The 21,673-nt window shown below is 44.5% G+C and overlaps 1 protein-coding gene across 4 annotated transcripts in view; it reads left to right on the top strand.

Annotated features, from left to right (window-relative positions):
• GNB1L (G protein subunit beta 1 like) overlaps positions 1 to 18,746 on the top strand; it is an 87,756-nt gene extending 69,010 nt beyond the window's left edge. For 3 of the 4 annotated variants that reach the window (XM_060249904.1, XM_060249903.1, XM_060249905.1), the window contains exons 6-7: positions 8,161 to 8,376; positions 18,149 to 18,746. In XM_060249904.1, the coding sequence (XP_060105887.1) occupies positions 8,161 to 8,376; positions 18,149 to 18,415 (483 nt within the window). In that variant the 3' untranslated portion in view covers positions 18,416 to 18,746. The remainder of the gene's footprint in view (positions 1 to 8,160; positions 8,377 to 18,148) is intronic. The other variant, XM_060249906.1, reaches the window with a different exon arrangement.
• Positions 18,747 to 21,673: the final 2,927 nt, after the last annotated feature.

Below are 21,673 nucleotides of genomic sequence, written 5' to 3'. Positions count from 1 at the left end.
TGTAAATGAAGTAAAATAAATAAGCAGAGATAAATAAATAAGCACTGTCCTTGGTGCTCTTTGAGATGTTTTAACTGGGAGATGCCAGCAAGTAAGCCATCTGCATGTAGCGACTGTACAGATCTGCCAGAGAGAGTGACAGGCTGGAACTATGATAACTAAAACATACAATTAACAAAAGACTCTTTCACAGGCCTTGTAAGAACGTAACAGACAAGTGTCAAAATACTCTTTGAGCTCCAAAACCATGTAATCCGTAGTACCACAGAGTGATATTTGTTTCTTATGTTCTTAGATGTTCTTGGCCGGGGGTGCAAAGTTTGTTGATGAATATCTATGTCTGTCTGTCTATCTTTCTGTCTATCTAAACATAAGAGCCCTGCTGGATCTGACCAGTGGTCCATCTAGTTCATCATCCTGTCTCACACAGTGGCCAACCAGTTCCTCCAGAGGGCCTAGAGGCAGAGGCCTTCCCCTGATGTTGTTTCCTAGCTCTGGCATTCAAAGGATTAGTGCCTGTGAATGTAGAGGTTCCCCTCAGCCCAAGGCTGGTGCGTGGGAGTAGGTGAGGTAGGCGGCTGCCTGAGGCTCCACTTTGCCTATGGGGGGGTTGCTGGGCACCCCTCTCCCCGTCCCGCCTGTCTCAGCTTCCGGCGTCAGCATGTGCTCTCCTCTGAGCCCAGCTTCCATTGGCCCCTTTTAAAAATAATGATTGCATGTGAGTCTTTCTTCTTCAGGTATTGTGGGCAGAAGTCTAGAGAAATCCCCAGCACAGCAAGCGGAAGGAAGTACCTCACCCCCCATCTACTTCAGATCCGAGTTCCTGTTCTGTTGCTGCCCCTACTCTTGGCACTGGGACCTGTTTTGAAGGCTAGTATGGTGGAGCAGCTAGGGTGTCTGACAGAGATTTGGCCATGAACTTCACTGGGTGACCTTCAGCTCCTTGCTGCCTCTTAACCTGTGTTAGGGTTTAGAGATACTTTTAGCAGAGTAGCGTGGTAGAGTCACAAATAAACAAGCCAGGCAGACGTTTTAGCTTAAGAATAAAAGTAGTTTACTTTTCTATGAGGAAAAGGGTGACTGGGATTTCTAGAAAACAAATAAGGACTCAATATCCTTTTCTAGTCTCTAGACTACATCTCGACTCTCTGGAGTCCAAACTCTAACTGCCTGGAGATCTGAGGGCTTTACACAAAGGGCAATAAAAACTGACCAAATGGTTTCTCCCAGACCACTCCCAAATATATGGATTAGCCTATTAGGGCTCTCCCTCAGTGGTCACTATGCATATTGACACCTAGCCTTGGCGGGAAGTACGTGCAAACATTCTCATTGGCTCTGACTACTCACTGGCTAAACATCAGCATGCATATACAAACATTTAATTAACTCATGACAACAGGAAGTGAAATTGCATCAGAAAACCCAACAACCTGTCCCATCAGATTGTAGTGAGGATAAACGGAAGAACCACTTAGATGAGCCTTTTTTTTCACAGTGTCCTGGGTAGACTGCTTCATGCATTCAGACAGTTGCTTGGGAGCTGTTTCCTTAGGATACAAGCCCTACACCACTCCACTAATGTCGAATGGATGATCTCCACAGGTTTGATAGATGAGGTAGTTACGGCCTACATGAACTTTGGCCTCTTCCTTAGGAGGTGACTCTGGTGTTGAAAGAACCACCTTAAGTATTTTATTTATTTATTTTGCAGGCTTATATTCCGCCCTTTCCCATAAACGGGCTCAGGGCGGATCACAACATGAATTAAATAACGATAAAAACTTACAGATTGAAACTAAAAACAATGCAATAAAATTCACATAAGATAAAATGCATCATCGGCGGAAAGAGCACATTTTACAGAATAAAGCAACAATCGGCCCAAGAACAGAATGATGGTAATAATAAATAAAATAGCACAATAGTACAGCGTGATGTCAGAAGGGAGGCCAAGTGATGGAATGGTAGCTAGAATAGGATGCTCAACCAAAGGCCCTGCGGAATAGAGCCGGTTTGGTGTAGTGGTTAAGTGTGTGGACTCTTATCTGGGAGAACTGGGTTTGAGTCCCCACTTCTCCACTTACAGCTGCTGGAACAGCCTTGAGTTAGCCATAGCTATCGCAGGAGTTGTCCTTGAAAGGCCAGTTGCTGTGAGAGCCCTCTCAGCCCCACCCACCTGACAGGGTGTCTGTTGTGGGGGAAGAAGATAAAGGAGATTGTAAGCCGCTCTGAGTCTCTGATTCAGAGAGAAGGGTGGGGTATAAATCTGCAGTCTTCTTTGTTGTTTCTCTATCAGAAGCAGTATGGGGCTGCACCACAAGGGGTCAGTTCCCCTGCTGTTGGACCTTCCTCTTTGTCGTCGTCCTCCTCCCTCATGACTTCGTATTCCGGCTTTCACCCTTTTCCCTCTTCTTGGTCTTGCCACTTCAGTCGCTCCCACCCAGCCTCGGAGCAACACGGCCGGTGAACCTACAGCTGCTGCTGCTGCTTCTTGAACGGAGCAATCTTCGTCATATCTTTGTTTTGTGAAAAATACTCTTTTAATTAACACTTTATCGTGTATACAGAGTCGTTTGGAAGACTGTCAAAAAAGGAGAGTCGCTGTCAACTTGGCATGTATCATGTCTTAACTGCAGTTTATATAAAGTGCTTACTGCATTTCCAGTTTCTACATGAATCCCTGTTAAAAAAAATTTTTTTTCACCATTGCACAACACGGCTCCTTGCCTGGTGGGAAAATGAAGGAAAGAGGGTTCTCGTTTGTGTAAATCCAGCCCTTCCCACTTAACTATAACAGGAGGGTGCCTACCTTTTAGGAGACTGTGCGTATATATCCAATCTGGCCAAATTTAGGAGAAGTGCTCCTTAAATATCTAACAAGGACAGCAGATTAATCTGACAAAACTTCCATCTATATGAGCTTCTTTCTATAAACAGAAGTTTTGTTACTCTCACGGAAAATAATGTAAAATATAACAATAACACAGAGCAGTTATTATCAGTGTCCCCTCTAAGCTGAATTAGTGTGAACTAGCTTATCGTTTTTTAGGCTTTGGCTCACACATTTTTGTCTTGGCTCAGGAAGGCTGGCCCCAGAGCAAATAAATTTATGCAGTAGCCAGATTGTTTTTCTCACAACTTTATAATCCCCGGATATCTCCAGCCATCACCTGGAGGTTGATAACAAACAGGTAAATAACTGTGGGAAATCATAATCACAACAATTCAATTAATAAGATCACTCATAAATCATTACAAACAATACATTAATATCCTAAAGCACGTCATTCCTCCAGACGACTTCCAAAAGTTTAGCAAGACGATCCTGCCACTTCTCTTGCGGTGGATTAAAGTGCTAGTGCGCTCCAACAGTCCTGTGGCCAATATCGATCTTATGTTTTGATAAATATTTAAATAAATAATTCAGTCCAGCCAGAATTAAGGCTTCAGTTCTTGGAAAAAAATAAACAAGTGGGTGTGTGGAAAACCTCTGACGGACACGCACATATCTCACCATTTCTGACCCAGTCTTTTATTGAAGAGGCTTCTCCCACTCATCAACGAGCCCAGGTAACAGCCTCACAGCACTATGCACGGAGAAACTAGCACTTTAATCCACCGCAAGAGAAGCGGCAGGATCGTCTTGCTAAACTTTTGGAAGTCGTCTGGAGGAACGACGCGCTTTAGGATATTAATGTATTGTTTGTAATGATTTATGAGTGAAGTTATTAATTGAATTGGCCAGGGGAGGGATGGTGGCTCAGTGGTAGAGCATCTGCTTGGGAAGCAGAAGGTCCCAGGTTCAATCCCTGGCATCTCCAAAAAAGGGTCCAGGCAAATAGGTGTGAAAAACCTCAGCTTGAGACCCCGGAGAGCCGCTGCCAGTCTGAGAAGACAATACTGACTTTGATAGACCAAAGGTCTGATTCAGTATAAGGCAGCTTCATATGTTGTTCATATGTTCATATGTTGTTGTGATTATGATCTTATAGATGCTGTAGTGATTAGTGTTTTGTATATTTACTAAATTTTCTATGAAATTATTATTGCTGCTGTTTTTTGGATTTTTGTTTAAGTATTTGGAATTACCATTTATTGCATTTCATGATTTTCCACAGTTATTTACCGGTTTGTTATCAGCCTTCACTGCAGTTCTCTGGTTTTTCTATCACCTGGAGGTTGGCAACCCTAATTTTGGGCCCCTTCAAAACTTTTCACAAGTAGATTCTCCATCACCACTAGCTTATCAGCCAGCCCCGTAGCTAGGTGCCATGAGGGGAGGGGGTTAAGGAGGGCTATAGGGAGAGGGGGCCATTTAAATAATTCAGGAGGCTGGTGACTGCTCCTGCCCACTGGTCCCCTGCTATTTGGAGCCCACCAATCAGCTGGTTTGTGGGCCCTTTAAATGACATGGGAGGGGCAGCGGCTGCTTCTGGGTGCCCCTCCCACCCAATTTAAATTCCACATAACAGAGATGCAGCCTGGGGGTGAGGGGCCCCCCAAACTGTCAGGGGGCCAGGTCCCATGGGCCCCTGGTTAGCTACGGGCCTGTTATCAGCACGGCCACCTCTCTGTATATTACACCTAATCTAATCAAGCCTGCTCTTGTCATTCATCTGCTATTGAAATCACCTTTATATCTCCAGTGCCTTGTGGCACGCATGGCTCGGCCCAACAAAGTGACCTTTATGTCAGATCTGGCCCTGGATGAGTTTGAAACCTCTGACTTTAGATGGTCCAGTAAACATTTATGGTAAGTCAGACTGTTGGTCCACCTAGCTCAATGTTGTCTACTTAGACTGGCAGCTGCTCTCAGCGATCTCAACCAAAGAATAATTAACAAACTTCTTCACCTTGTATACCTATATACCTTAGGGACCTTCTCTCCCCACACATTCCCAAGAAGGTACTTAGATCTGGGACACAAAATCTATTAGTGATCCCTGGGCCGAGGGAGGCAAGATTGACATCCACCAGAGAGAGGGCCTTCTCGATTGCTGCCCACTATTGGTGGAACCAGTTGCCAGAGGAAGTTAGGGCCTTGCGGGACCTCGTACAGTTCCGCAAGGCCTGTAAGACAACACTATTCCGGCTAGCCTTTAATTGATTCTGAAATACTGATATAGTAAGTAAGGAATAATATCTAATAAATACTGAACGCCATCGGAAATGAAATGACATCAAATGATATTAGCACCTGTTTTAATGTTTTAATGTTTTAATTCTAATTATGATGTATTATGTGTTGAAATGTTACTATGATTTTATTGGTTGTGAGCCACCCTGAGCCTACTTCGGCGGGGAGGACGGGATATATATCCAATAAACCATAAACTTCTTCATCCAAAGAGTAATTAACACGTGGGATGCATTGCTGCCTGAAGTGGTGGCAGCTACAAGCATAGACAGATTCAAGAGGGAATTGGATAAACTTATGGAGCAGAGGTCCATCAGTGGCTATTAGGGTACAGAAGGAACACTTTGTCTGAGGCAGTGATGCTCTGTATTCTTGGTGCTTGGAGGGGCAACAGTGGGAAGGTTTCTGGAGTTCTGGCCCTGCTGGTGGGCCTCCTGATGGCACTTGGTCTTTGGCCACTGCGTGACCAAAGCTGGACTGGATGGCTCATTGGCCTGATCCAACATGGCTTCTCTTATGTCCTCAAAGGATTTCCTAGCCCTGGAACTCAACTCGGGGCAATTCTGCTCTCAGACCATGAGCTTGTGTCCTTGCCAGGCAGACTACTACTGATTCAGTTCCATGGTGTCCCCAGCCTGTCATTCTATCTGTTGATTAGTTCTCACTGGTCATTTCCCCAAGGCTAGTTATACACAGGGGAGAACATAGATCTTGGGTCCGATAGATGAGGGGCAGCTGAGTTTGAAAGCGAGTGCTTAACTGAGGCTGTTTTCTTTCCCAAGGAAAGTTCTCACCAGCAGGAATGAACTTTTTTGTTGCTGTTAGTTTAACTGCTGCTAAAATGTATAGCTTAGCAACGTGAATGTGAGATTAGTCTGAAAGAGTTAAGAGGAAAATGAGGTGCATGATTATCCTGCACAATAAGTAATAGTGCTCAAAAAGGTTTTTTTATTTTTCTAATCATGTTTTAAAATCTCCACAGGATTAATAAGAAATACGTTTGGGAACAAGGGGAATAATGATGAGTGTGCTCTGCTGTTGAAGTGCAGTAGAGTTTGGGGCCAATTTGGCTGACTTTTCTCCCTTTTAAAGCCATAACCGGTGTTAACAGGCGTGTGTTTTTTAATTTTCTTTTATTAGGGCTTGGAGTCTTCATTCGATCACCAGCCTTCCGTTTTACAGGGTCATTATTCTTTTGCTGGGCACAAGGATGAATATTTCCCTTTAAGTGACATGTAATCCAGTAAAGTTCCTTTCTTTGAGTTATTTCAGAGGCTTAAATAAATTAGGTGACTGCCCAGGGTGCCATGCCCTTTGGCCTGTGACATCATTAATCAAAATATCTCTCAGTTGGTTACAGTCGGACTTGGGCCTGTTAACTCTTTGGGGCCTAGCTCAGAAGCTTTTTTTTTCTTTTTTGAGGGGAGAAAAGTCTTAAATAGTATTTGGAAAGATGCTTATCTTTAGCATGTTGTTATCTTGAGGGAAAAAATTGGAATATGTTATGAATGAGAGAAGCTAACAAGCTGTGGGTGAAGCATGGTAAGAGTCTGGGAGTGTGAGGGGGTGACAGTGGGAAAATTTCCCCACCCAAATATTCCCCTGCAGGATATAAGCTCCAAGAAGCTTGAGAAGACCAGTTTCTGCGTCCCTCTGTTTTAGTTTTTATCAGGGCTTTTTTTGTAGCAGGAGCTCCTTTGCATATTAGGCCGCATACCCCTGATGTAGCCAATCTTCCAAGAGCTTACAGGGCTCTTAGTACAGGGCCTTAGTACCAGGCCTACTCTTGGAAGATTGGCTACATCAGGGGTGTGTAGCCTAATATGCAAGGGAGTTACTGCTACAAAAAAAGCCCACTTTTTATTACTCCTTTAACATTTACTTAACTATTCTCAACATTTTCTGCCTCTTAAGCATGCTTGTTGCCTCATCAGACTGTTGCAGGGGGAAGGCGGTCTTCCTTTCTGATTACAAAGTAATGTATTTCAGCATGCCTGAAGATTCCACTGAGTATTTAGAAACCTCTACTTTATCTGTGACTTGACTTTGAGCCTCAGTGTTACCTGAAACAAGCTGGGGGGAATCACAGCAAGACCAAGGGGTTGGGGGAGATTTGGAATCTTTTCTGCATTCAAGTCTTCACATTCAGGATTTTGTAAAGGGCTTGCAGGATTTTGTAAGGGGCTGGTTCCCCCCGCTTCAGTTCTCAACCACTCTCAACATGGTGTATGCTCAGGCCTCATCAGGCTATCCTGGGTTTTTCCACTGATTTCTTTTTGGTTAATTTATGAAGTAATATTTTTCTGCATGCCCAAGCAGCCTGGTTTTGCTGCTTTTGAGATTGCCATGAACCACCCACTTTACTGTTGCATATAATGGATAACCACAAGGGTGACCAAACTTACTTAACGTAAGAGCCACATAGACTAAACATCAGATGTTTGAGACGGCATGACATGAATGCCAGATGTTTGAGAAGCACAAGGAAGGATGGCAAATAGATGGGAGAGGGAAGGAGAGGTAGAAAGAAAGCAAGTTTAACTTTAAATGCATTCTCCAAGCCACCAGCTGGCTTGGCTTGGAGACGTGATTTAAAGAGACAAGTGCCTTCTCCAAGCTTGTGGGAGCTTCAAGAGCCACACAATGTGTGTGAGAGAGCCACATGTGGCTCCCAAGGCACAGTTTGGCCACCCCTGGATAACCAAAAGCCTGACTGCAAATAAACATATTGAGGTCTTGAAACGATCAATATTAGAATAGTTTAATCATGCAGGTATAATCTATCCAGTGGCCTTTTTGTTCCCTGAAAATCAGCCTGCTTATCAAAACAGACTTTTTGAATACGGTAGTCCTTTTGGATGGTTACAGAAGTGAGATGGGGTTAGGGGAAGCAAACACTGATTTACAGTCATACTTTTGTGGAGTCTCATACGCGCTGTATATTGGCTTGGCAAGTCTGGACCTCATTGGTGGGTGCTGCACAAACTGTTCTCATGGTCCATTCTGTGTTTTTCCATCAGCCCAGCGTTGGCTCATCTCCTTCCCTTCTGGCCGGCTACGAGGATGGGTCAGTGGTTCTGTGGAATTTGTCAATGGGGAAAAGGCTGAGTCGGCTGGCGTGTCATCAGGAGCCAATCATGGCCCTTGACTTTGACTCGGAGAAGGCCAAAGGGGTGTCAGGCTCATCTGAGAAGACGCTGTGTGTCTGGAGGCAAAATGAGCAGCAGAACCTAGAGGTCAGTGGCGTTGCCCTCTCTGCGCCGTCCGTTCTGCTTTGCACTAACCATTTGATAGACTGAAACAATATTTAGTCATGAAGTGCAGTTGTTGCAGATCCCTGGCTGATTAATCACAGACTGGCTGTGATCCAGGAGAGCCTGGCTGTAGGTGCGTTTGCTTTTGAACCTGCAAAACTCTACTTTAGATCTTTACGGCACTCAATCCCTAGCTTATATTTTTTAATACTGTGACTTTGTTGTTGGATACATTATGATAATAACTGTGCTGATCATATGACGTTAGGGCTTTTTCCCTCTCCCCCCCAGGTATGTACTTTAGCTTTCAGGATCTTACCCTCAGAAAATGGGACTCATGGTTTTGAACAATGCAATCTGTGCGGTGAATACGCCTTATTCAGAAATTTGATTGTGGGTTTTTAACATCAGTTTTGAATTTCAGCAAAGGGAAGGGCACATACACACAGACATCGATTTTTCTACAAGCAACAGTAAAGCATATTTGGTAGAATAATTACCACACAAAACAAAGGGCACAGAAAAAAGGAGAGCGAATATTGGAGTTCAAACAATGTCAGATGATAAGGATGCTACAATAGCTAACATTTCTGCACTGGGCAAGTTTCCATGATTGTTGTTGCACGTGAAGCTGTAGACTCCCCTCGCTTAGCAATCCCCACTGCTATGAAAAATATAATCACCTGGGGGCCCATCAGGTATTTTAGGAATCCATAGTTTGGAAATCCCACCTTTCAAACCCCAAAATATTCCCTTCCAGGGTTCTCAAAGCATTGAGGGGCTTGAGCAGGCTGATTTTTTCTCTTTCTTTCTTTTTCTTTAACTGATGCTTGGCTGTCCTCAGCATTCCATACTATCCAGGGCATATTCAGACCTCATCAGTCTGGTCTTTGAAGATTTTTTTCCTCTTGATGGATTTATAAAGTAATGTTTTTACTAAATACCTGGGGAATCTGAGTATGTAGGGCCATCTGCCTTGTTTAGGAGGAGTCTATTTTTGCCTCTTTCTTCATCCATACTGGAGCCAGCCAGTTGATTGTTAACTGGGATGTCATTTACCACACTGGCAGTGCGATCCTAAACAGAAATACAGTCTACTAAGCCCATGGACTTCAGTGAAATTAGTAAGGTGCAATTCTATTTAGGACTGCACTATATGTATCTCAACTGTAAATAAAATCAGCAAAGCAAGTTTTAAATCTGGATTTTATTGCTGATCTTGAGATTTCACTAACTTCCGGAAATAACTGCATCTCCGAAACTATAAACTGAGTTTAGGGCCTGTTGCATGTGGGAAGATGTGCCTTTTGCAATCCACAGTCATTCTATACATTATGGGGAGGACCCATTTCTAATTCTCAAGGTCTCATTAGAAGCATAACATAAATTTGGGATTATCTTTGCATGTAATCAGCATTTGCATGTCCCATTTTTGGAAGACAGCAACAAACAGCAGTATATGGACCAATTGTGTTGTTCAGCATTTCATTTTTCCTCTGAAATTGCTGCTTTCAGATGCTGGACATTTGACAGGCCATGATATATGAACAAACATCCTGAGAATGTAAAGCTTTTCGTCCCCCCCCCCCCCCCGCCGACCCTTGCCCCGTTTCATAGAATTCCTGGCATCATAATTTTTGTATGTTTTCAAATAAACACATTCTACCTTTCATCTTTCCCCCAATTTTTTGCATGTATATAACATTGTAGGGAATTCCTTAATGGATTTATCCCTTGCACTTCTCCACCATCAGCTAAAGATTACTTATTTCCAGGTATGGACTGAGCCGGCCATTGTTTTTAGCGTTGATTGGTTACTTATTTAGTGTGCTGTGGTATTTAAAGGGTAGTTTTAACTGGAATTTTAAAGTGTTTAATTACTGTCAGGTTCTATAATTTCTCCATTGCCTTAAGCGCCTCGGGTTGGAATGGCAACTAAAACTGTGGCAGATAAATGTTCTGTATTAATGGGTATCTCTTATACAAAAAATAAACTTTATTTTTGAAGCAAACTTTTCTTTTGAAACTCATAGAGTGGACTACATACTGCTTAAAAGGAAGGAGTGTAGGGAAGCAGCAGCTCTTCTCTTGTAACATTAAGAACATTAATAGAGTAACATGGAATGTTACGTGTTAAAAGGTAAATGGGAGGCAGTTTGGTGTATTGGTTAAGTATATATCTGGAAGAACCGGGTTTGATTCCCCACTCTTCCACTTGCACCTGCTGTAATATCCTTGGGTCAGCTATAGCTTTCATAGGAGTTGTCTTTGAGAGGGCAGCTGCTTTAAGAGCTCTGTCAGCCCCACCCACCTCACAGGGTGTCTGTTGGGGGGGGGCGGGGAGGTAAAGGAGTTTGTGATGGCTCTGAGACTCTGAGATTCAGAGTATAGGGCGGGATACAAATCCAATATCATCATCTTCTAAATTAGTTGGACGGGAAAAACATCTGAGAAAGAAATGCTCTCATTTTGGCCCAGGCTTACTAGCAATTGAATAATTAACAGACATTCTCACATATTACTGTTTTATTGGTTTCCCACGCTAGGTTTTCTCAATTTGTTTTCTCAAAGGTATTCTGCCATTGGATTTTAACTTCGTACCACTTTGCATTCTAAACCACTGCCCATCAGCGATATGTAGCTCTGCTCACTGTACCTCATTGCTCATCTGAAGAAGTGTGCATGCACCCGGAAGCTTACATTCTGAACAAAACTTTGTTGGCCTTAAAAGTGCTACTGGACTCCTACTTTGTTCTATTGCTTCAGACCAACACAGCTGCTGCCCACCTGGATCCATTAGTAGAACCTGCGGGTCCATCTAAGCCAGCATTATAGGCTCCCTTCTCTCACCAGGACAAGTAGCCCTTGATGGACCTCTCCTCCATGAGTCTATCTAGCCCCCTCACTTTTAAGGACACCTGTGCCTGGGGTCATCACTCCCTTCACAGGCAGTGAATCCCACAGTTTAATTAAGAACTATTTCCTTTTGTCTGCCCCAAACCTATTTCCCAACAACTTCATGGGGAGCCTCTGAGTTCTAGTATTATGTGAGAGGAAGAAAAGCTCTCTCTGCCCACTTTCTCCACCCCATACGTAATTTTATAAGCCACTATCATGTCTCCCCTTGCTTTTTCCCCTAAACGTTCCAGACTTTCCAGTCTCGCCATGCCTACAATAATAAGTGCCTAATAGTTTTGTTTTCCTCCTACTCGGAGTCATCTTGGAGTCACCCAATTAAAAATTTTAAACCAGGGGTGTCAAACATGCGGCCCAGGGGTGGAATCAGGCCCCCAGAGGGCTCCTATCAGGCCCCCGAGCAACTGGCTGTTGTCTGCTTCCTTCTCCCTCTTTCTTGCTTACTTCTGCATCTCAGCTTGCTTTGCAAGGCTTGCTCAATCGCACAGGAGCTACAGAGCAAAATCTTGATTTTCTCCATTGGTTGAGGCTCCTTCCCCTCCTGGTCCCCTGGGGAGGGAAAGAGCCAGGGCTTCCTTTGCCCAGTTCCCTGTATCTCATGGAAGAAATACAAAGAAAGCACCTTTAAGACTAACAAGTGCTAATGTTTTAAGCATGCTTTATTTTACGTTTTTTTAAAAAAAATATTTAGTCGTGTTTGTCTGTGTCCTTTAAAAAGTTTATATCTTTTCTACCTAATCTTAAATAGGTACACACATGGCCCAGCCAGACATAGGCCAGCCGAACCCAACATGGCCTTGCTCAACAAGGTCTCATTTATGTCAAATCCGTCCCTCATAACAAATGAGTTTGACACCCTTGTTTTAAACCATTCTAATGGACTTTGACTCTTTGGCCTGAAATTTAAGTCTCGGTTGGAGTTCTCTGGACTTGCCAGGCTGTAATAGGAAAAGTGTCTTATTAATAGGAAAGAACGGTGCGTATATATAGTGTTGCAGTCGACCAAAGCAGCTGCTTCATTGAAAAAGCTCCTGAGCTCATGATGGTGGTGGTTGTCTTGAAGATAATGACACCAGATGGTGATTGTCACTCTGTAATTTATACATTGATTTAAAAGCGTCATTCCAAAGAGGTTAAGTAGTACTCATTCGGGGCTAGATTTTGGGGTGTATTTCTGCCGTGCCAAAGAAGCCACACATGGATTGTTGGTAAAATACATAAGAAAGCAAGAGCCCTCTGTATCTGTCAGTTCCACAGTGCCTAGATAGTGCCAATCTGCAATGAAAATAAATCAATGTAATTGCCATTTTTAATCACAGTTAAGACTCTAGTCCTGTGCATGGAATCATTTCGAGTGAAGTCAGTTCGACTCCATGGTACCGAATCAACCAGATGGTACCAAATCAACCAGATAGAGGGCTGCCTTGTCAAATACTCCCCTCACATGAAAAGCTTCTTGCAGGTGGAAATTGAGCCTGCCAGGAAGAAAAGCTGTTGCCTTCTCCATTATTAACTCTTTGTACAAGCCTAGAGTTTTTGATTCTCATATATGTGACCCCTCTCCCTTTTTTTACATATACACCTTCTGAAACAGTGCAGTCTTAGGAGAACAGCTCCTATGCAGTGTTCCCTCTACGCTGAGTTAGCGGGAGCTAGCTCATAGATTTTTAGCCTCCAGCTCACACATTTTTGTCTTAGCCTCCAGCTCAAACATTTTTGTCTGATGACCCCCAGAGCACACTAATTTATGCAGCAGTTCACAACTTTAATGCCAGTAGCTCACAAAGTAGAAGTTTTGCTCACAAGACTCTGCAGCTTAGAGGGAGCATTGCTCCTATGTTTATTTTCTGAACCAGCTCAATTCAAGGGAGATGACTGCCTGCTTCCTGACCCCTCTATGATGGCATTGCTGGGGACCAATAGGTACTTGTTGTTTCACTTGTAACATAGCTCACTTTTGCTTATATACTAAGTAAAAATCTGAGGGCAAAGTAGCCTGATACACAACACGGTCATGAATATTGTGAACTATGGCTATTTCCATTTTGATCCCTTTCCAAAGTTCAGTGACCTTGCTCATTGTACTTGATGGTGGCTGGTGTCTTGATAACAGGTTTAGAAGAGATTGGATTTACACCCCACCCTTCACATGGAGTCTCGGAGTAGCTTACAATCTCCTTTCCTTCCTCTCCCCACAACAGACACCCTGTGAGGTAGGTGGGGCTGAGAGAGCTTTTTTGAGAACTACTCTTGAGCAGAACAGCTCTGAGACACTTGTGGCTGGCCCAATGTCACCAACTGGCTGCATGTGGAGATTAGAGTCCACAGATATTAACTAATATACTAAACTGGTTCTCAAACTGGCTTTAGGTATGGTTGGTTGCCTTAAGTGATCCCTATCCTTTTCTCTTTTTTAAAGGGTGGGGAGACATGGGTTCAGGGCCACTTTCCTCATGCAGCCCTCCCTGATCAGTTGTCTCCCCAACAAAAGCACGAAAAACCACTCAAAGACACAAATGCACAACATCGGTCTCCTCCACCCTCTCCCCTACCGGATTAATAATATAAACCAGATGGGGCTTTCCCTTGACATTCCACGTTCCTGAGGTAATGATGGTGTTTGAAAAACCACTCAGTGGCACATTATTTTTACTCTGAAGAGTTTCAACAGCTCCGGCACGGCAACTGACTATCCGAAGACATGACGCAAGAGCGGTGCAGCAACTCTGTTTTGGGTGGCACCGTTCCAGTGTGCGAGTGAAGAGCCGGCAAAGCTAGCCGCTCTGGTCCCTGCGAGGCTCGCCAGAGCCTTCATCGGTCACTTTCAAGACGGATGGGGAGGCCAGGCTGCCTGTGTCAGGGAGTGAAGGAACTGGGCTAGGCTGAGATGATGCTGTTTGAGGGGTAGTGGTTTAGCCAGAGGAGAAGGCATGTGGGAGGCTTCCTCAAGTGGCTGAACGGTCATGGTTTTGCCCAGATGCTAAACAACTGCAGGAGTGTTCTGCTGCACAGAAAGCTGCCACCAGCAAATGCCAGCTTTTTGACACATGGTGAGTGAAAGGCAGAGAAAGTGGCTTACAAAGATAATGCACACACAAAGTGGCCTTATGCTGACTCAGAACCTTGGTCCATCACAGCCAGTATTGTCTACTCAAACTGACAGTGGCCCTCCAAGGTCTCTTGGGCATAGATCTTTTAAATCACCACCATATCCTTTTTCACTGGAGATGCCAGGGATTGAACCTGGGACCTTCTGCATTCCAAGCAGATGTTCTACCACTGAGCCACGGCCCCTTTCCTAAAGTTAAGCAAGAAACACATATTATTTTTTCCCTCAGACATTCGAAGAACAGTGTGGCATCTTAAAAGTCCATCTATCCCCAGGTGAACCCACATGATCACTCTGTTCTTTCCAAGAGCCATCTCATAGGGAGGTCAAATCTGTCCATGCTTGTTTGCCACTTTTCTTGGTCACAGCCTCTTTTCTTTTGAGCGGCCTTCCAGAGGAGGCCTGAAAGTTACCATCCCTATGAGCAGGCCTCAGATTCAGTGGGAGCTCAGAGGAGCACAGCTCCTGAACCTTTCTGAGAGTTCCACTTCCTCCTTCTGAGAGTTCCACCTCCTTGTCTATTGAATAGTATAGATTGCTGCATAGCAATCCCTGGACGAGCTCCACCACCTATTTTTCTACAAAACAACCCCTGCCTATGAGGCAGTGTTCTTCAGAAGGTCTTTTGATGTTCAGTAAGTCTCTGTAGATTCTTGAACATCTGGCACATGTCCTGTGTTGTGTTTCTAACTTTTAAATGGTTTTATGAATTCATGAGGTTTTATGACTATTACTCATACACTAGTCTGGAGTATGTGTTCTATAAGCCATCCATGAGCCCAATAAAAGTAGGAAAGGTGAGCTTATTCATTTATTTATGTTATCTATAGCTCACCTGTCTCACAGAGACTCCAGGTGGGTGACAGAATAGAAAGCAATGCAGTCATATGGCATTGAATGTCCTATGAGTAACGCAACTTGGACAAGGATTGCAAAATTAGTGGACAATGCAAACCATAACTGTCTAGGCCAAGTATAGTGGAATTTCACAGGTCAAAGGCAGTGCAGTAACAGCTAGGTGGTACTGCAAATAATATAAACAATAAGTAAATATAAGCTAATAAGCTTCTGCTGTGGTGGCTATTTCTTTCATAAAGACTCCCCCAAGAAGTCGAAGTGCTTACAGGCAGAAATTTTCAATTGTTAGGGCTATTTTATTTTTCATTTCTCTGTCTTTCTGGTGCATTAATCAGTACATTTGGATGTTACTCTTGATTTTATTGTAGGTTGTGGGCTTCAGGCTTTTCTGTTTTAAGTGCTGCTTTCAGCTGTGGTGGCTATTGTTTTGATGCTTTTGACCATTGTCATGTTAGATTTGTAATGTGTGTGTGTGTGTATATATAAATAAGTAAAATTAAAAGTAGTTTTAGAATCCTGCGAGAAAGCAAGTTCCATTGGGGTTACTGCAGTGTCTAAAGAATGCAAAAAGCCAATTCTGAATATTTATAAGTCTTTGTTCTTTGGGAGCAGCCAGACATTGGTTGAAATCATACATTTTGCATTTATTCTGGGATGGTTTTTTTTTTGTTTGTTTTAATTTTTAAGTCTGCTTCTTCTCCCTGAAGGCTCAAGGCTGGTAGGGACCCAAAGCAGAACTTTTTTAAAAAATAGAAAAGATGGTCATCCCACATGTTACGACTTACAGCTCTCCCCCGCTCAAAGGCCAGTTATAGCTTTCCTTTTGTAATGCTTTGGCCTGTCAAACCAGACGTGACTCTTGCAGTCGGCTGATTGGAATGACTTTTCCATCTGGGCTCAAGAAGGAGAAACCAGGCATGTGCCCCCTTCCCTGTAGAGGCGACCCAACTGAGCTTTCTCCGGCTTGAGGTTTTCCATTTAATTTCCCAGTGGCAATCCACAGCCAGCCCAGTTGTGAGACAGACGAAGGGTCAAACTCCATGAGACAGAGGGTCTTCTGGTGTCTCTTAAATGCAAATGTCAGGCATGTCCAGCTTTGCTTTGGATCAAGACCACACAGGGGAGAAAGGGGCACTCTAGCTGTTGCTGTGCTGGAATTCTGTAATCCTAGAAAGGGGGGAAATACAGATGCTCAGGGGGGTTGCTGTTTTTAAGGGTACTAACAGTTTAAATTGGTGAAAGAATATGGGAGACAGAGTTACAGCCCCTCAGTTGTCTTGAAAATGAAAGCCCTCTCCTTGTCAGAATATTTGGAGCAGAGACCAGGACTCGTTTTGGGCAGGAGCTCACAGGAGCGGAGCTTCAGAACCTCTAAATTTTATTGTGCTCTTTCTTTCTTACCCACCCACTCCAAATAATTGCTTCTGGGCTCCATTGTTCAAACTTCCTGTGAGAATTTTCCTGAACTCTAAGATTTGACAAACTTTCTAACATTTTTCCTCACAAAAATGGGGAAATAACGAAAACATAAATCAGACAGATGAAAATCTTCCTCATGCCACTGTGGCCGCATAGGATAAAGTAATTTAAAAAGTATGATGGGAGTAAGGTTTGATGATGACAATTCCAATTCAAGAACCATTTTAAGATAGATGCTGAGCTGATATAATTTAGTACACCTTTTGGTGATGTCAGGGGTGCATATGCAAATGAGTTATACTAATGAGTTATGCTAATGAGCTCCAGCACCTCTTTTTTCTACAAAATCACCCCTGACGGCGACAGCAGGCAATAAATTATGTCCAAAATATGTGCCCCAACCACACTGGCCTTGGGCTTTTCTGGTGATGGGACATGGGAGTGGCTTCTTTGAGCAACGGCCGTAAGAAAACTAGTGGCTGTGAACATATTCAGGGTCCTCTTGGAGGCGGAAGTGGCTGCTCAGAGTCTCCCTCCCCGTAATCAATGAGGCTGTACCACTGATGGTGGGGGGTAGGGACAGTTGCCCCTGCAGCGGGAGAGGCCAATGCAATGACTCCTTTTCCCCACTAGGGTTGCCAGCTCTGGGTTGGGAAACACCTGGAGATTTTGGGGTGGGCCCTCAGCACGGAATAATGCCCTAGGATTCTCCCTCCGTATCAGCCATTTTCTCTCAGGGAACTGATCTCTGTTGTCTTGTAAAAGCACGAGATCCCCAGGACCCATCTGGAGGTCGGCAACCCTACTCTCTACTCATTCAGTGGACATGTGGGGCTGCCCTGTGACCCAGGCTTATATCCTGGAAGAATGAGAAAACAGTTGGGAACTGGGAAGAATGCCAGTAGGCATTGTCTTGTTTTGTTTGCCAATAGCAGAACCAGGGGTGGAATTCTAGCAGGAGCTCTTTTTTGTAAGCTCTTGGAAGATTGGCTGCATCAGGGGTGTGTGGCCTAATATGCAAAGGAGCTCCTGTTAGAATTCCACCCCTGAGCAGAACCACAGTTTAAACCAAGCTAACAAAGTTCCTTGACTGAGGAATCTGGGACTTAGATATCCTCTATTACATGCATTATGTTTGTCTCTATGCAATGCTGAGCGTACAACTGGAATTACTTTTGTATACGAAAAACACTGAATACTGTCTTTGACATAATATCTCTATTGCCTTATGAAATTGCAGAGTTATTGTTTGAGATTGTGGCAGTATTGTTGTTACGGAATATTTGAGAGGTGCTGCACAGTTTATCATCTCTGTTAGCTTGTTTTGCTTGCCAGCATACTTCTCCATTACATCGCAACGAATTTATCAGGAACATTTCTGCAACATAGCTGCAAGATCTAATCAATCCCCCAGATTGCCACGTTCAGCACCTTATCACTTGTTCTTCTCAGATTCAGCAGACATGCCAGCTCACCAATCCTGGGATCGCTGACGTGACCCTCCGACCCGACAAAAAGATTTTGGCCACCGCCGGCTGGGATCACCGCATCCGCATCTTTGGCTGGAAGAAGCTAAAGCCCTTAGCCGTACTGGACTACCACACAGCAGCAGTCCATTGTGTGGCCTTCTCGGACCACAGCCAGCCCAGCCAAAGACTAATGGCAGCAGCCTCCAAAGATCACCGCATCAGTGTCTGGGCAATATATAATCAGACGTGAGGGAGGCTTGGAAAATTGGACACAAGGCCAGCGAAAGTTTACAGTGAAAGTGTTGAAACCAGAGAAGGCTTAACAGCTCTTCCATAAGTGCCTCTAGCAGCAGCAGAATTTAGAAAGTGTTGGGGGAGGGATACATTTAATGGTAATAATGTTTCCTCGTAGCTCTCTGCTTAATCAGGGGTGTCAAAGATGTGGCCCATATCAGGCCCGCGATCAAGTCTGCTTCCTTCTCCCTCTCTCTTGCTTCCTTCAGTTATCAGAGACTGTTACAGAAAATATTGCAAACATGTTTTATTTAAAGTTTTTTTTAAAAAAAAAAGTTTTAATTGTGTTTGTCTGTTTCCTTTATAAAGTTTATGTCTCCGCTACTTGGCATTACATTTTGTGACACACATGGCCCAGCACGACAAGGTCTCCTTTATGTCAGATCCAACCCACATAACGAATAAGTTTGACACCTTACATTATCTTGTTATGGTCCTGTGAGATGGACCCCACTGTTATATTTTGGTATTGCTGAGGAAGGGGGGTGCTGAGACTGGGAGAGAGGCCCAAGGCCCACCTAGGGAGTTCATTTCAAGGCAAGGTTTGAACTGGGGCTCTCCCGCTCAGCTGTCAGTAACCATGCAGACATCAGTCAGTCAGTCAGTCAGTCACATTTTATTTGTATCCCGCCCTCCCCGACCAAGCGGCTCAGGGCGGCTAACAGCAAAAATACTTAATACATACATTATACAATAAATAACATTTAACTACAATTAATTAAAATCCATTAAAATTCTAAAAAACATTAGTGCATTTAGTGCTATATTCGCTGGCAAGTTTACTTGGTAGTTTAGTAGTTTCAGCTGGTGAAGGCCATTTGGAACAAGATGGTTTTGCAGGCCCTGCGGAACTGTTCAAAGTCCCACAGGGCCCGCATTTCCTCTGGGAGCTGATTCCACAGCTGTGGGGCCATAACAGAGAAAGCCTGGGTACGGGTACTCTGGAGTCTTACCTCCTTTGGCCCGGGGATAGTCAGCAGGTTCTTCCCTGCTGACCTCAGTGCTCTCTGGGGTTCATACGGGGAGAGACGGTCCCTAAGGTAGGCAGGTCCTCAGCCATATAGGGCTTTAAAGGTAATAACCAGCACTGTGTAGCGAATCCGGTATATAACTGGTAGCCAGTGCAGTTCACGCAGCCCCGGCTGTATATGCTCCCTTTTAGACTTGGTGGTACCTTTCCGGACTTGAGGGTATGTATCTAGTGTCATTTTAAATAATTTCCAGGCACCTTGGAGGAATATGATTCTCTCAATTCTACCTTTTAACTTCCTTCTGACTACTCCCCTTATTTTTGATGTTTCCCTCCCATTTTGAAATCCAAAGGGATTGCTTTGGACTTTGAGGGCAGCTTTCCCCTGGCACAGAGTGGTAAGCTGCCATACTGCAGTCCAAGCTCTGCTCACAACCTGAGTTCGATCCCAGCAGAATCTGGGTTCTGGTAGCCAGCTCAAGGTTGACTCAGCCTTCCATCCTTCCGAGGTCGGTAAAATGAGTACCCAGCTTGCTGGAGGAAAAGTGTAGATGACTGGGGACGGCAATGGCAAACCACCCCGTAAAAAAGTCCGCCAAGAAATCCTGATGTGATGTCACCCCAAGTGGTGACCTGGTGCTGTGACAGGGGACTGCCTTTACCTTATTCACTGACACAGATGCCAGTCTTAATTGAACTGTGGTTACTGTTCCCAATCATCAATAAAGCAAACTATGGAGCGGATGAGGAGTGTGTGTGTGTATACTACTCATCCGCTCCATATATATATATTTTTCCTTTGTTTCAAAGGCATTAATGGCAGTGTACATGGCTTCCCCTCCCTCCCTTTTAATCTTCACAGCAGTCCAGCGAGCTGAGTGGAGAGGAAACAGTTGACCCAAGACTGCCTGGTGAGCTGTGGAGTTTTGAATCTGGACCCCTAACGGTGCCATCTTAAGCAGAATTACACCCTTCCAACCCCATTGACTTCAGTGGGCCTAGAATGGTTCAACAACTTTACTTAGCATGGTGCTGTAAGCCACATTGGTTCGTTATACATAGAAAACTAACACTTCAGGGAGAGAAGACTGGGTTAGAAAAGAGCAAGAGTCCAGTAGCACCTTAAAGATTTAACAAAATTTGTGTCGGGGTGTGAGCTTTTGTGACTTACTGCTGACTTCTTCAGATACTCACAAAAGCTCCTCCCCCACCACAGATTTTGTTAGTCTTTAAGGCGCTGCTGGACTCTTGCTCTTTTCTGCTGCTACGGGGAGTAGCCGTGTTGGTCTGAAGCAACAGAACACAGTTTGAGTCCAGTGGCACCTTTAAGACCAACAAAGTTTAATTCTCAGTATAAGCTTTTGGGTGCACAATAAAGTTTCTACCCAGAATAAAACTTTGTTGCTCTTGAAGGTGTCCCTGGACTCAAAATTTTGTTTTGCTGCTGTGACACACAGACTAACCCGGCTACCCACCTTGATCTAAGACTAGGCTAGAACCTTCCTGAAATGCCAGCTTTCAGGCTGCAGGGATTTTGTTGTTGTTGCTAATATGGGCAAATCCTGGCTCAATGCAAGCCAGCTGGTTCAGACATGGAGGAAGCGACTAGTCAGAGGGCAGCTTGCAAACTTCAGGCCTACATGAGAATTCGAATCCGGATCTCCCTGTTCTGAGTACAGCCAGGGCCATAGTCAGAATTTCATGTTTGGTGGGACCCACAGTAGGATTTTTTGTTTGGGGGGGTGGGGGCAGGGAGTCACCTGGTTTGGCAGCCCTGGGCTCTCGGCACTGTAAGCTGCCTTGAGTCCCACAAGCTACCCCCCGCCTGGTCACCTGGACAGTCACAACAGCTCTGCTCCCCCCCCCCCCTTCTTATGCGCCCCTGTCTCTGAGAGACAGAGACCTCTTGAACTGAAGTTGGGAGCTTGGAAAGCTAGCTGCAAGAAGACTCTCCCCCCACACCCTTTGTTTGCACGGTGTGTTGGGAAAGAGGAGAGAAGACAGTGAAAAGGGAAAGGCTTTGAGGAGGTGTTTCGAGCGACGCAGCAGAGCGACTGGAAGCAGTGCTACTACTTGTTCAGAATGGTGGTGAGCAGATTGGGGAACCGCCAATGGAAGGGCCATACAGTTGGAAGGGGTGGTTGAAAGGATGGGCCTGGCCCCCCCTGTAGCTACAGGCCTGAGTACAGCTATTCAGCCACCCTGCTTCATCAGCTGGAGGGGAAGTGTCAGCTAGCCCGATCT

Source organism: Heteronotia binoei, chromosome 11 (genome assembly GCF_032191835.1).
Source record: "Heteronotia binoei isolate CCM8104 ecotype False Entrance Well chromosome 11, APGP_CSIRO_Hbin_v1, whole genome shotgun sequence".
NCBI classification, from domain to species: domain Eukaryota; kingdom Metazoa; phylum Chordata; class Lepidosauria; order Squamata; family Gekkonidae; genus Heteronotia; species Heteronotia binoei.
This window is presented reverse-complemented; position numbering and strand designations above follow the sequence as displayed.